Raw genomic sequence first — 14,807 nt, 5'->3', positions numbered from 1 at the left:
GGCGGACAGCAGGCAAGGAGGTTCCTGCACCAACTTTGGGTTAATAGCTGCACCTATCAGCTGTCTCCCTTCCCTCAAACACAGGGCATGGATTAAAAAAAAAAAAATTAGCACTCAAATGTCTTGCCTTTTATATCATTTCATCCAAGTTCAGCTCTTGGGTTTTGCCTTTATGGTAATATTCTTTAAACACACTTATCAGGTTGATTGTCTGTGCTGTAAATACTTGCATATTATTAGCTTAATCTTTTTAATTAAAGTAGAGTTGATTTACAATGTTGTGCCAATTTCTGCTGTAGCAGAGTGACCCAGTCATATATAGGCACAGACACACACACACACAGACACACACACACACACATTCTTTTTCTCATACGATCTTCCATCAAGTTCTCTCCCAAAAGCTGGATATAGTTCCCTGTGCTGGGCAGCAGAAGCTCCTTGCTTATCCACTCTCAATGTAACAATCTGCATCTACCAACCCCACATTCCCAGTGCCTCCCACTCCCTCCCCCACCATGTATGATGTATTATTATCATCACGCAGGCCACCGAAACGCCAAAGAGGCTTTTAAGGTTGAGACGCAGATGCCTTTTTAGGAAAAAAAAAAAAAAACTTTATTAAAAAAAATAACTTACAAATTGAAAGAACTCTCTGAAATACAACTGTGTGTCTTGTGCACAGAGTTACAGCCTGGAATAGTGTTGCTTTTTGTTCTTTTTTTTGTTTGTTTTTCTCATTGTAACTTTACAATACTATTCATGTCGCAAACTGCATTACTGAGCAGCTCTCTCGTTCCGCATCCCAGGCTGGCCCAAAGCACCACATGGGTATAAAACTATCATCAATAAAACATTTCAGCCAAGACTGGCCTATATTTATATATTTATATATTTATAATTATATATATATACTTTCAAAACAGCTAACAATTAATGTCATCCTTAGTCAAAACGGAAGTCAAACTAAGCTCAACACTACAGCACTGAATATATGTCAGCCTTATACCTCCCATACAATATTTAAAATATATTTAGACTTTCACATACATCTGGAAGGTATGCCAAGAGTGAGAAAATAAAGTCTTAAGATTTAAATACAAATCACCATATAAAACCTCCAGGGAGCACAGCGAAGTCCTATGTTACAGAAGTGCAGGCAAGCCTGTCCCGAGGCTGGTTTGACAAGCAGTGGGGGCTGCCGGGCACAGCCCCGTGGGATGGCAGGTGCCACACGCCCAGGACCCACCGCCAGGCGACAGCCACGCTGGCCGGGGAGAGACGGAAAGGAGCCACGGGGAGACGCGGCCCCCTCTTCCCACGAGCGGGGCATCAAGCCCGAAGCCCCTTTGCTCCGCTCTGGGAACCACGCAGCCCGGTGCCTCGCCGGGACCAAGCGCCCAGATGCCGGGGGGGCTCCGCGGGGCGCATCACTTGGTGGTCTGCTCCAGAGCAGAGTACTCGGTCTCGGACGCGCGGGAGGCATCGATGAGCTTGGTGAGGCCCGTTTTGGCCGAGTACTTGAAGATGAAGGCTTTCATCAGCTCGTACCTGTAGCTGCGGTGGATGAAGCTGTAGAGCACGGGGTTGACGCAGCAGTGCACCAGGGACAGGCACTGCGTGACGTGCAGCGCCGTGAACAGGAAGTTCTCCAGCTGGCAGCTGAAGGGCAGGTAGTGCAGGATGGAGAAGATGTCCAGCAGCACCACGACGTGGTAGGGCAGCCAGCACACGAGGAAGACCACCACGTAGGAGAAGATGATCTTGCGGCTGCTGTGCTTCTCCGGGTCGCTGGAGGAGGAGACGGCCCGCGCCAGCAGGCAGTAGAAGACGGCGATGACCGAGAAGGGGATGGCGAAGCCCAGGACCACGGAGACCAGCTCCATGCTGATGAGCCACTCCTTGACGCTGTGCTCGGGGTAGAAGGACCGGCAGTAGGTCTCGTTGTTGGAGGCCGACGTGACGGTCTTCAGATAGTAGGTGTCCGGCAGGGACACGCAGAAGGCCAGCAGCCACACCAGGACGCAGACGGCGCGCCGCACCGCCTGCTTCTTGCGGCTGGACGTGTGGGCGAAGTAGGCCACGGACAGGTAGCGGTCCACGCTCATGCACGTGAGGAAGAAGATGCTGCCGAAGAGGTTGATGGAGAAGATGAGGTGGGTGACCTTGCACGTGAGCTCGCCCATGGGCCACTGGTTATGCTGCACGAGGCTGACCACCCAGACCGGGATGGTGACCACCACCCACAGGTCGGCGATGGCCAGGTTCAGGATGTAGCAGTGCGTGTCGTAGCCCGTGGTCTTGGCCTGGATGTTCACCCAGACCACCACGGAGTTGGCGATCATGCCGATGACGAAGATGAAGATGTAAACGAAGGCCAGCGTGTACAGCAGGACGCTCTTGTTGGGCAGCCCGGAGCACTGCAGCGTGTCCACCACGATGCAGTCGCTGCTGTTGCATGGCCAGCTGATGTCGGAGAAGTTCCCCGGCTCCGAGTAGTCGAAGACGTGCAGGTCCATGGCAGCGGTCGAGGGCAGCGATCAAGGGCCTGCGCGCAAAAGAGCAGACAGAAAGGTGAGCGGGAAGACCAGCTCCTTTCGGAAACGCTCTCCCAGCGCCCCCAGGGCGCCTCTGTTCCGCCATCGCTGCACGGAGTCCTTGCAAAGAAACGGGGGGAAACATCCAGCCACAGCAGAGTCTGCAAACCAAAACACACCCAGAATCTAAAGCCAGGTGTGCTCCTGTCTCTGCAGGGCTGTGTTCCTACGACGACGCCAGCCTGGCTGTGCCCAGGGGGTGACATCGACACAGTCCAGGGGCCAGAGACGGGATGGGCAGCTGTGCCTCAGGCCCCGTGGCACGGATGGCTGGCTCGTTCTCAGCTGGGGACGGGAGAGCCGTTTCACCTAAGTCCCCAAGAGCGGGGTGGTGGGTCTGCTCCTGGCACTGGTTTGTTACGACGTCCCGCTGGGCTGTTTGCCGTCACAAGACCCCCAGCAGGGTGGGAGCGCGGGGAACGATCTGCCGCCTCACTGCGCCCTGGAGTTTGCCACGGGATTCGCTCAGGGCGACCCCCCAGCTGTCTCAAAACACGGCCATCACCGAGTTTTCCATCTTTTATTTGTCCAACTGCTTCGAGGGCCACTTGGGCCAAGACCCAAAGCACAAAACCCACCACCTGCTGCATCTCGGGAGCAGCTGATTTTTCTCAACCGTGTCCCCTGCTGACCTGGCGTGAGGGCAACACGCCCAAGTGTCCCCGTTTTAACGCCCAGGGGGAATCCAGCACCTGTTGCCACTGTGCCTGGGGATGATGTCCCCACAAACGCCAGCTTGGAGAGGTGCTCGGGACTGCGTCCTCCTGCTGACCCATCCACAGAGGCCCCGAAACCCCTGCACCCCACTCTGGGTCGACAGCCCCACCACACGCCCACCGGAAGCGGGATATAAATAAAAATATTCAACCCAAGGGTGTCCTGTTGTCTCCTAGAACGAGGAGTCTGTTCTTGCGTCTCACCTGTGGCAGGTGGTGGCTGACCACCGAGGGCCAGATTGGTCAAGTTCACTTATAGTGGACCCAGCCCCCAAATGAGAGCTTCCGGAGGACAGGGGACGATGGCAGGTCAGTGCCCAGCTGACCACGCCAACCGTGTGAAGAGACCCAGCTGGGAAAGCGAGCATCTGGCAGTCAGACCTTCCTGGGTTGGGAGGCAGGCTCCACCCTCGTTAGTGGTTAACTAGAGACTAGTTAACCCATCGTCTGCCGCTGCTGTCTCAGGTCACCAGCGCAGCTCATGGAGACACCTAAGAACCCAGGAGCCTAAATGGAATCTGACACAAGCAGAAGTGGGAAACTTCATCTCCCCCCCCTCCGCCCCCTCGAGGCTTTAAACCACGCAGCCTGGCTTAATTCTCGCCCCACTTGGCAAAGAGACTCTTGCTGGTGAGTGGCCAGTGCCCACCCTGGAGGGAAATGCAGAAGCGACACTAAGAGGGCTGTTTGCTGCATTTACCGCCAGGCCACAGGAACAGAAGACCCCGTGGTGAGGCCCTGCTGCTGCCCGCCCTCAGTCTGCAAACCCTCCCGGCTAGGGGGCTGCCCACAGGCTTCTGTCCACTCTCCTCCATGGTTGCAAGTGGCCAATGTTCCTGTCCGGGGGACCTGACCAGGTCTCAGCATCCCCCGCTGCTGAGGAGACAGGAGGACCTCCCAGGAGGTGGTGGTGCCCTGGGCCCTGCAGTCCAGACCCTGGCAGTCCTCGGGGCCTGGGGCCACCGACTTTTGGCAAGCCCCACGGCACAGGAGGGCACCCATGGAGACTCGGTAAGGTCAAGTTAGGAGAAACGCCTTGTATCAAGAAACTTTGGGGAATTACCGTTGTGGCTCAGTGGGTCACGAACCCACCTAGTACCCATGAGGATGCAGTTTCGATCCCTGGCCTCGCTCAGTGGGTTAATGATCTGGTGTTGCCACAAGCTGCAGTGCAGTTTGCAGATGCAGCTCAAACCTGGCGTTGCTGTGGCTGTGATTTGACCCCTAGCCTGGGAACCTCCATACGCCTTGGGTGTGGCCCTACAAATAAAAGAGACTTTGGCATGCCCTGTCCTCAGATGCTGCTCCAGGGCCTGTGAGAAGGATGAGGACACACAGAGAAGCCCGTTTGCCCTGAGCCGTGACTGGCCTGGCACTGACCATGCCCACTGCACCCCTGACTCCACTGGACACCAGGGGAGGGCTTGGCTTTGCTCTCCTGCATGGCGCTAACGTGGTGACCCCCCCCCTTTTTTTTTTCCATTTCCCTAAAGTGAAACACACCTGCAGCCTAGATTCGTTTATAAAGCACTTTCACCTTGATCTGTCTGACCCCAGAGTCTGGGCAGAGCTGGAAGCCCAGGTGGAGGACAAGCCTCGGCCCCACAGCCGGACAGGGGTGCCCTAGGCCCTGGCTGGGCCCCTTCCTCTGCCCACACTGGCTCAACCCCACCAGGCCTCAGCACATGCAGCCAGAAGCCCTGGGGTTCGGGTTGATCGCAGGGGCCAGAGGAAAGGAAGGCCCCCCAGCCTCTGTGGCCTGGCCTGGATGCCAACCCCGCCATCCCCGTTTTCACCCCAAGGGCTCTTCGCATGCCCGGACTCCCTACCCTCCCCAGGGTCCAGGCCGCAGGGTACTGTTCAGTGCGGACAGAGGGACCCCAGAAATACAGGGGTCTGTGTCACCCTGGACCCCCCACTTCTGCACAACAGACCGTCCGCCCACAACTCCAGGGCCAGGCCAGCCCTCAGTATCCCTGAGCCTCAAACAGGGCGGGCAAGGGCTCCAGGACCCTGATTGGGGTTTCCGGTTCTGCCCCCGGGGCAATGAAAATCTGCCTGGGGATCACATCTCAGGTCCTCTGAAACCTTCTTTCCAAGCCAGCACGTCACCCCTCACAGCCATCTTCTCCCCTCCCTCCCAGACAGAAGGCAGGAACCTTCCAGGAGGGGCTGGCGGAGAGCAGAGGCTGGTCGGCTCCTTGCTGGAGCTGGAAGGCCACTTGGCCCCACCGATCACCAATTACCAGTCACCAATCATTCATCCCTGGTCACCCATCAGCCCAGAACATGAAGCCAGAGGCCCACGCCTGGACCACCGGCCTTCTGGGGAAGCCGCCGGCCCCTCCCCTCCCAGGGCAGAGGCTCCAGTGGTCTAGGGAAGGAGGAGAGCACAGGAGCTTAAACAGCAGAGCTGTAATCCAATCCTCCGCAGATTTACATGACAAGCTAAAGGGGGAACCTGCCACTCGATCTCTTAGCCTTTGTTATTTAGTTTTTTTCATGCATTTTGTTTTGGACACAAACAAAGGCTGTTTCCAGAAAGGAGAGTATTAGTTGACAAAGACAATCTGCCTTGTTGCATCGTGGGCCCTGGTCTGCGGCCGCCCAAGCAGGTGCTCCGTGTGGTCCGTGGCCGCCTGAGGGTGTCTGGCAGGCCTGGGGCTGACAGCGTGCCACCCTCCACTGGAGACAGAATATTTATTCCTACATCATTGGCTTGGGGGTGCTCCCAGAGCCCCTGACCTGAACAAAGATGTGACTCGGCCGCTATGAAATGTCCATCCAGGCTCCTGGTTCCAAGGCCAGACACAAGCTCCCAGCCAAGCCTGAGAGACGAGTTGATGAGAGATGCTTCCCACGGACTTCCTGGGGCCCCTCAAGGCCCCTGAGACCCTGCACCGGAGCCTCTGCTCACCTCCGATCACCCCACCGGATATGGAGGACCCCTTGCCTCCGTGCCAACCGGGAGGGGCTGGGCCCAGGCTCCACGTACACAGGAGAACACCTCCCGTGTGGGAGGGGGCGGCGGCGGCAAGGCTGATGACCCCGGGACCTGGAGCAGGCTCCCTCATCCACTCAGACCAGCCCCTTCTGCTGGAGCAAACCCGCAGTCCCATCGCCAAGGGCTTGGGCGGAGCCCAGGAGGGACTCCTGGGTGTCAGTTACACCTGCCTGCTGCCTGCCCCCCAGTGAGTCAGAGCCCCCATCAAGGCAGACAGAGTAAGAGACACTGACACAGACTGTAACCTGCGCACTGGGAATCCTGATGGAAGGAAAAACAGGGCTTGGAACAGAAGATTTTTCCAGGTCTTCGATTTTACAAGTTCCTACATTCTGCTCAATAGATTCACAGGTCACCAAATGTTCATGTTTATTGAGGCACTATATATATTTTTTTTTTAAGCCACACTGAGGCATATGGATGTTCCCGGGGCCAGGGGTCAAATCCGAGCAGCAGCTACCAACAATGCAGGATCCCTAACCCACTGTGCTGGGCCGGGGATCACACCCGTGCCTCTGCAGCAACCCGAGCCGCTGCAGAGACAATGCCGGCTCCCTCACCTTCCCCACCACAGCGGGAACTCCTGGATGCACTATTTCTAAACCAGTAGAAAAGGGGAGACGACATAATGTCACGTCCGTTGACGGAGGCCCAGGAACCAGTGTCTGGACTGCAACACAGCCGTCCGAGGCAGAGGGGACAACTTTGTGAACGTGGGAGGTTTCACACGCAACATCACGTCCTCTCACCCACGCAAAAAAAGCAAAGACGTGTGTCTTTTCATAGGTAAACATATGTTCCTAAAGGCACAGAGAAAGCTCTATGGTGCGCGTACAAAGCTTTGGGCAGGAGGGAGTGGGGCATGAGGACACAAAGGGGGGATTGTAGTTTCTATTCGACGCACTTCTGTATTATTTGAAACTTGGCATCAAGAAGTATGTAAATTTTCAGAGAGGGAAGAAAGGTCCGCAGAACAGTAAAAGTTCATGGTCCATTTTTCCAGACCGGGGAGACCCCCACTGAAAACAAAGCAGAAGTCGTGACTGTTCTTTTCCCTTTTTCCCAGCACGTACGTATAATTTTATCTCACTGAACCCTCTTGACAGGGATCACTTCCTGTCCAACACCTGCAGCCCGCGAGCATCACCCTTCGGCCAGGGCGGAAGCGGATGCCCCCACAGCCTGGGCGAGAGGAGCAGCATGCCTCCACCGCCCGGCCCCCCGCCGGCCTGGGGTCTGGAAAGGGGCCCCTCTGCCGCTCGCCTCCCCCAGTGATGGAAGGGCGATACGCCGCTCATCTCTCCGGCGTCTTATTCATCACCCGAGTAACCTTGGCAACGACGGGGCAGCCGCAAGCAGCCTGACACATTCAGCCGCCTCCAAATGCTTTCCCCCGCGCTCACCCAGCCAGCCGGGGGCAAAGCCAGATTTAGAGGCCTCCACGTTTAGGGACCCCTGGGGTGGCGGGTTGGCCTGCCATGAACATGTCCTCTCACCGGCCAGAAGCCACTCCCTCCAGGACAGACACTGCCAGATGCTCAGGCACCTGGCTGGCGTTCCCCACAACTGCCTGCGGTATGTTTGCCATTTCCCATCACAGCCCTGGAAGACCCTTCCCAGCCAATCCCGTAGCCCCTCCCGTCCCGAATGAATCCCCCTCCCAAACATCCCCCGTTCCTCCCGCCTTCTCCCAGCCAGGCCAGGGGCACCTCCATCGCCTCTCGCTCCTGTTCAAGCCCACACGCCACGAGGTTGCATTCCCTGCATGCCAGGCAGCCAGCAAGCCACCTGGACAAAGTAGGAGCTCAGGGAATCCACAGTCAGTGAATCCACAGGGAACAGAGCGCCCCTGAGACCAGAAAGCTAAGGTTATCGATGGAAAAGGGAGCCCGGAAGAGACTGTTCTGAAACGCTCCCTGGGCTGAGATAAATATCACCCCTGTTTATGCCCCCTGAGGGTTTGTGGAGCCTCTTCTATGAGGGGCCCAGCTCTGGAGCATAACAGACCAGAATCCTGCGCCCAGGAGCTCGCCGGCCGACAGAGATGGGCCAGGAGGGCAGGAGGGCGGTGCTGGCCACCCCCGAGTCAGACGATGAGAGATTTCCACCCTAACAGCTAACGGGGACCCGGGGGTTGGTGATGGGGTCAGTGTCAGGGCGTGAGGAGGGTCACCGCATTGCTGAGGGCGTCAGGCTGGGCCTGGCCACGCAGGAGCCACCAAGGTCTTGAGCAAGGGCCTGGCCCTGGGGCAGAGGCAGGTGTGGAACAGGTGGGAGGCGGCTGGCGCCGGGATGCTGTGCAGAGAAGATAATGGCCAGGCTGCCCCGGGCACCAGATCAGACGCCGAGGGGCCCTCTGTGCCTCTGGGCTCTTCAGGACCCAGGCGACCTTCTTTTTGGCCTTTCTGCAGGTGGGACCTGTGTCCTTCCCTGGGTGGGATTTCACAGAGCAATTTGGCGCTGTCCCAGACAAGATCGCCAGCCCAGCATCTCGGGCTGCTGCACCCCTGGAAACTGAGGGAGACGGGCAAAGGGAGCAGCTGCCTCAAGGCTGCAGCGAATAACAACTCTCGCCACGCTCCCCGCTCCCAGAGACTACGCAGCAGGAACCAGGCTCTGTCTCCTGCACTACTTGGCCCAGTGCAATTTACACGCAGGTGTCCACACTGCCTCTCAAGGTCATCGGGCAACTGCGTAGCATTGGGGTTTGCTTCATTTCTTACCAACCCTGTGGCAAATCTCTGGAGCCTTCCAGGAAGGCTTCAGCCCAGGCTCGGGGTCAGGGGCTCCCCTGCTAGGGCAGAGAGCAGGATGGGGTGCGGTCTGTCCTCCAGTGTCGAGCAAACAGAATGAGTCCACTCACTGGCACTGCGACCCCTCTTGTTTTATGCATGTAAAGAACGCCACTGAATCATTAGAGAACTTTGAAAAAATAGTAGAGAAAGAAAGAGAGAGAGAAAAAAATCCAAACCCTAATTCAGATACGGGCCACTTGTCTCTCAAGTCCTCAGACACACTTCACCTTGACACAGGGGCAGCCTCGTCCACTTTAAGTTTCCGGGGCGATAAAATGAACCCCACGTCCAGAAACCCGATCTGTCCTATTGTGCGCAGCAGCCCAAAGGGGGACGGCGGGGGGGGCGAGGTTGGACCCCAAAGGGCAGATCCCACAATCCCCCTCGGCACAAAGGCTGCTGTCTGGGTGGACCAGGTGTAACCAGAGCCCCAATTCCCACGCAGCTTAGGGCCTGGACGAGGCAGTGGGAGGTCAGCCAGCCTAGGACAGCCACTCACCACCGGCTTCACACAATGGGGTTCCCAGGAGCACACGACACAATCTTAAGACTTAACACTGAGCGAGGAACCCACAGAGGCTTCTGTTACAATAAGGACACTGGAAGAGGCCAGCTACCTGGCTGGCAGAGCCCTGACCGTGCAGTCCCCATGCCGCCCACTCCTTCGTCATCCGTCCCTTGGCCAAGAGCAGCCTAAGGCCACCTGAAGTCGTCTCAGCCCCTCCACCCTGTGAACGCTCCGAACAAACAAGCAACAACAACAAACGGGGCACAGCAAAATTTTCCCTATAAAAACATGCAATTCTCTCATCACTTCAATCAAGAAGCAACAATGGGGTTTTTTCCCCCCAATTCTAAACTAATACATTCTTATGTAACCAAACCATCAGGTGTTTGAAATCAGAGACACCCCCCCACACCCCTTTTCTCATTTCTTTCTTTTTCTGCTTGCTCGCTTTTACTTTCATAAAACATATGGGTCCCAAAGCTACAATTTTCTGGGCTTTAAAATCGCTGGACATGACACACGATCTTTGGTTGCTTTCAACGTTCCACCTACACACATGCAATCTGAAGGGAAGGCTTTTTCTAACACTGTTTTTGAGTCTAAGTAAAACCAAGTTCCTGGATGAAAAAGACACATGCTTTTCTAGCCTCAAATTCTATTCGTGTTCTGCAAAAGCGCTGCGAACAATCTCAAGTCATGACACCTTTTCAGGCTATTCCTGCTCCTGGGTTCTTCTCAGCGTTCGGAGAATGACTCTCTTTCAGTCTCAGGTTTGAGTAACTTCAACCAACTTCCCTCGTGTCTCCTGAAAAACGGGAGCCTCTCTGCCCAGAGGGATCACACAAAAAGCCACTGTTCCTGATTAAGTAGGTTTTTTTGTGTCTTTTTTTTGTTTGTTTTTTCCCCCATCCAGAAAGCCTATACTTTGCCTGTTCTGGACCTGATTAGAAACGATAATACCTTCTCGAGTCTCTCAAGACTTGCTGTTAATCTGGGATAACCTCACCACCGAGGTCCTGGCCCAGGTACGCGCAGGCAGGCTGTCTGGGCTGGACTTTCTGGAACTTTCCTAAAACAGTGACTTCCATGCACAGCCCCCCCCCAAAAAAAATCAGATGGGCAGTAAAATACAGGCATTCCTCCGTTTTCTTTTGCTTTTTCACCCCGATCCAGGGCAGTGCTCCTCCCCCTCCATCTCCAGGAGGGGGGGACACGAGGCCGGCCCAGGCAGCTGAATGCACAGGGCAGTGTTTATGGCAGAGGCTGGGGGAAAAAGAGCAAATTGTTTCCAAGCGAGAGCTCCCATGTGCAGCTCTGCTTTAGAAAAAGGCTTTGCATCTGGAGAAACTCAAGGGCTGCTGAAAGAAGGGCCAGCAGTTTATCCGTTTAAAATCTATGGAAAGTTAAGCACAGACACCGGCAGCCTCCACTTGCCGTTTGAGGCAAGCCTATTCGATCTCCTCTTTTCCCTGGAATAAATAAAGGGACACAAAGGCAGCCTCTGCGCCTTTAAAAGGAAAGGAAAAAGTTGCCACATTGAGACTTTGCAGGGCCAAGTTTCAGGGGGTGTCAAGGCATCGAATACCTTCAAAGGGCTATAAACCATTTCAGGGGGCTTCTCCTTCTTCTGGGAAATGTAATTATCCTGGGGTGAGCAAGTGAAGTGAAAGGAAAGCAAGAAAGAGAGACAAGAAAAGAAAGAAAGGAAGGAAGGAAAAAAGGAAGGAAGGAAGGAAAGAGAAAGAGAGAAAGAAGGAAAGAGAGAAAGAAAGGAAGAAAGAAAGAAGGAAGGAAGGAAGGAAGGAAGGAAGGAAAGAAAGAAAGAAAGAAAGAAAGAAAGAAAGAAAGAAAAGAGAGAAGGAAAGAAAGAAAGAAAGAAAAGAGAGAAGGAAAGAAAGAAGAAAGAAAAAGAGAGACAGAAAGGAAGAAAGAGAAAGAAAGAAAGGAAGAAAGAGAAAGAAAGAAAGAGAGGGCAAGGGAGCCGGGCAGTCTGACTTTTACCACTTCTCATTCTGCCTGTAACTTGCAGGTCTTGGCTATAACCACCCCTGCCTGACCTCACTCCAAAGGCTTTCCCCGCAGTTACTGCCTGAATCTCCATGCACAAAAACTGAACAAAAGTCCTGTTTTATTTCAAGTGTATCATTCCATTGCAACATCCTAGACTTGTGCATGTGCCTTTTTTTCCCCACATGAAGCTGGACTTAACACCTTCTGAGAGAATAATAAATACACAAATTAGACGAGGAAGGATGCAGTCAGGAGACAAACGGGCCAAGCTGTATTTAACATTCACCCTTATAGCTTCCGGATTTACAGGCTCTGGTAATCCCTCCAAAGCACTGAATTCAAACACATCCTGAGCCCGCAAAGATTCTCGGCACCGTTTTCTTCTTCGTTGAAGAAGATGCCTCTTCATAAAGGGTCCGTCTTTCTGGAATCACACACTCACTGCCAATTCTGCTTCCCCATTGATACACCAGGAGTGAAACAGGTAAGCAGCGGTGCCAAGCTGACCCCCTTGCCAACTTTGAGCAAGCTGAATGGACCGTCTGCGTTCTTGTGAAGTGATCTGCCGGCAGGAGCTTAAATACCCACGGCAGCAAACAAATCCCCAATTCCTGAATTCAACAAATACACCGGGTGGGGGGCGGGGGGGGGGCTTCCACTTCAGAAAACTGCCCTTTTTCCTCTCTGCAGCCAAGGCGAAGCCGCACATTAGCAGCCGCACTTTGCAATGCAGCCATGCAGCTTGCAGCCCCTGCTTTCAGAAACCAGACCTGCAGACTCCCAAGCACCCATCACCACTACGAATAAACGAGACCCCTGAAAAAGAGCGCTTAGCTTAAGAGCAGAAGCCCTGCCCGTCGTCCTCCCTCCCTTTCTAAGCAGGGCTGCCGACCCAGCTCAGTCTCCTTACCTCCCGGCTGGGCTCGGCGTAGGGCTCCCCTTCCCAGCTCCCTGCGATCACTGCCTTAGAGCTGAGCAGTTTGGAGGAAGTGCGAGCTGTTGGGCTGCAGACTTGCGTTATATACACTGCAGGGAGGCGGCCTCTAGATGGCAGCTTTGTAACCCACATCTCCTCCCTCCCTCCCTCAGCCACCCCCCTCTCGGTGCACACACACAGGCGCGCACGCACACACACATGCTCGCATGCACGCACACACTTGCACACGCGTGCGCACACACGCCTCCTGCAAACCCCCATCTGTCCTTTCTGGCAGAGCTCTCCCACGCAAGCACACTCTTGGGAAACCCCAGCCACGTTCATTTGCAAAGTCTAATGAAGCTACAAGGTCCAGACCCCAGGGGGGAAATGTGTCAGCAGCAGAAAAAAAAAAAAAAAAAAAAAAGAATGGCAAAGAAACCCTAGTGCTTTGCAAAATCATCAAATATTTATCTGGGAGCAGGTATCTCTTGAATAATCCCATTAGCACCAAGAATTCCTTTGAATGCCTCTCAGCTTCAGGGGAAGACTTTGTTCCCAAGACAAATTGCTCTGAACTTCTGAACTTTGGTGTTGCTTTATTAAACCTGGGTTTTGTTAATTTCTCCAAAACAGAATTAACAGTTTTTGTTCTGAGAAATGAATGAATACCACATCCTGTACCCCCAAAGTGGGGGAAAGAGTCTTTGGGATTGATTTTATTTAAATCTTTCATTTGTGAAGGACTTTAGGTCCAACGGCCTTGCAAATCTAATGAAACTGATGTTCGGAAGCCCCGACCCCGCGCCAGGCACACAATGGAAGTATCACAGGGGTCTTCTGATAATGTCTTTTTCGGAGGTGAGATTAACACCTTTATTATTATTTTTACTGAAACCTACCTTCTTATCTAGAAGTTCTAATTATTATTGAAATCTATGTTCTTCTCTAAAGTTCTGTCCATGGAAGAACCTGACCTAAAAAAAAAAAAAAACTGTTTCATATGACATTCACCGCCTGGGCCCTAGATAAATAATCCACCCTAAAAGGGCGACCTAAACTTTCACTTTTACAACGTCCTTGCTGAGCTCTTCCCCCAGAGTCATGTGCGGTGGTGTGGCTTTTGTTCTGCTTTCTGCTTCTCGCGGAGTTAGTTCCATGGCTCAAGTCACTAGTGGGCTGGCAGCCCCGGCAGGCGGGCTGCTCCCACGCTCTCCGCGGCTGAAACGTGTTGCGGTTCTTATTACACTTCCACGAAAAATACCAGCAGACGGCCAAATGCTGAGTCTGGAGGATTGGAAGGTCAAACTCCCCAGCAGCCAGAAGGCCTGGTGTGGCGAAAGCGCTTCACAAAAGAAAGGTTTTGCTTAGATGAAACTTCAGGGAGCTCAATGGAATCACCGCAGGATGGGAGCTAAGCGCACCCCTGCGCCCGGACGCCCTCCGTGGGCGTCTGCGCATCCTGTCCCTGCCGACAGGGTCGCTGTCCTTAAGAACTGGCACGAATCTTCTTCCTGTCGCCTGGGTACCCAAAGCTCCATTTTCGAGCTCCCAGAGTGAAAGGCGCTGTAAGCTTCTGCTCAAATGTAAGGAGGCTCTAAGACCAGCTCCTTTCTTGGCCCCGTTTGCCACCCGCGGGTGACCCTGAGACCGACAGAAAGGCCCCCATGGGGGCAGAGCAGAGGTCCCCTCTGAGAACATTGACGCACAGGCTGACTCTCTGCAGTTTATGAACTTGATCTGCTCTTTAGAGGGCGCCTTCCTCCTTTGGCAAGCTGGAGGGTGAGTCTGAAACACGGGTTTGAATCCGCTGGAGATGAAGTGCTTTCTGATGAAAAGAAAGCTCGCCGCGCTGCCGGCCGAGAAACCCCCGACAGGATGCAGTTGCTAAAGTGGAGGAAGGAAAACGCAAAGTAGTTGTAAAAAAAAAAAATCCGCTTCAGCTCAGACGCCGTGGGGCCCGTGCCCCCCCCCAAGGGGCTGGGTAGGGGCGGCGCTGGCAGCATCCGGGGACCACAAGGGGCACAGGAGGTGCGCAGTCCCCGCCACGGTGCAGGGCTGCGTCCTCCGCTGGGACCAGGCCCGAAGCCCTCCCGCATCCAGCATCTGAGCTGTGCCCCGGGGCTCCCAGCCCCCACCCCATCGGAGAACCCAGGCCTGGGGGCACTGAGAGGGTAAGTGAGCCATGTTTTGCAAGGGGACAGGATTCCATCCTCCCAGGACTGAAACGCCTCTAAGAACGTTTGGGAGTCGACCCCAAC

At 54.5% G+C, this 14,807-nt stretch overlaps 1 protein-coding gene across 1 annotated transcript; it reads right to left on the bottom strand.

The window, feature by feature from the left end:
* On the bottom strand, window positions 594-12,696 carry ACKR3 (atypical chemokine receptor 3). The gene is made up of 2 exons (XM_003133759.4): window positions 12,541-12,696; window positions 594-2,548 (listed from the first exon to the last, which is right to left on the bottom strand). Exon 2 carries the CDS (start codon window positions 2,517-2,519, stop codon window positions 1,431-1,433), a length of 1,089 nt encoding a protein of 362 aa, XP_003133807.1. The 5' UTR covers window positions 2,520-2,548; window positions 12,541-12,696; the 3' UTR covers window positions 594-1,430.

The sequence above is a fragment of the Sus scrofa genome, chromosome 15 (genome assembly GCF_000003025.6).
Source record: "Sus scrofa isolate TJ Tabasco breed Duroc chromosome 15, Sscrofa11.1, whole genome shotgun sequence".
In the NCBI taxonomy this organism is placed as follows: Eukaryota; Metazoa; Chordata; class Mammalia; order Artiodactyla; family Suidae; genus Sus; species Sus scrofa.
The sequence above is the reverse complement of the archived record's forward strand: the minus strand, read 5'-3'. Positions and strand labels throughout refer to the sequence as shown.

Coding starts and splice junctions, on each gene's coding strand:
- ACKR3 (XM_003133759.4), bottom strand. CDS start 2,519: ATGGACCTGCACGTCTTCGACTACTCGGAGCCGGGGAACTTCTCCGAC.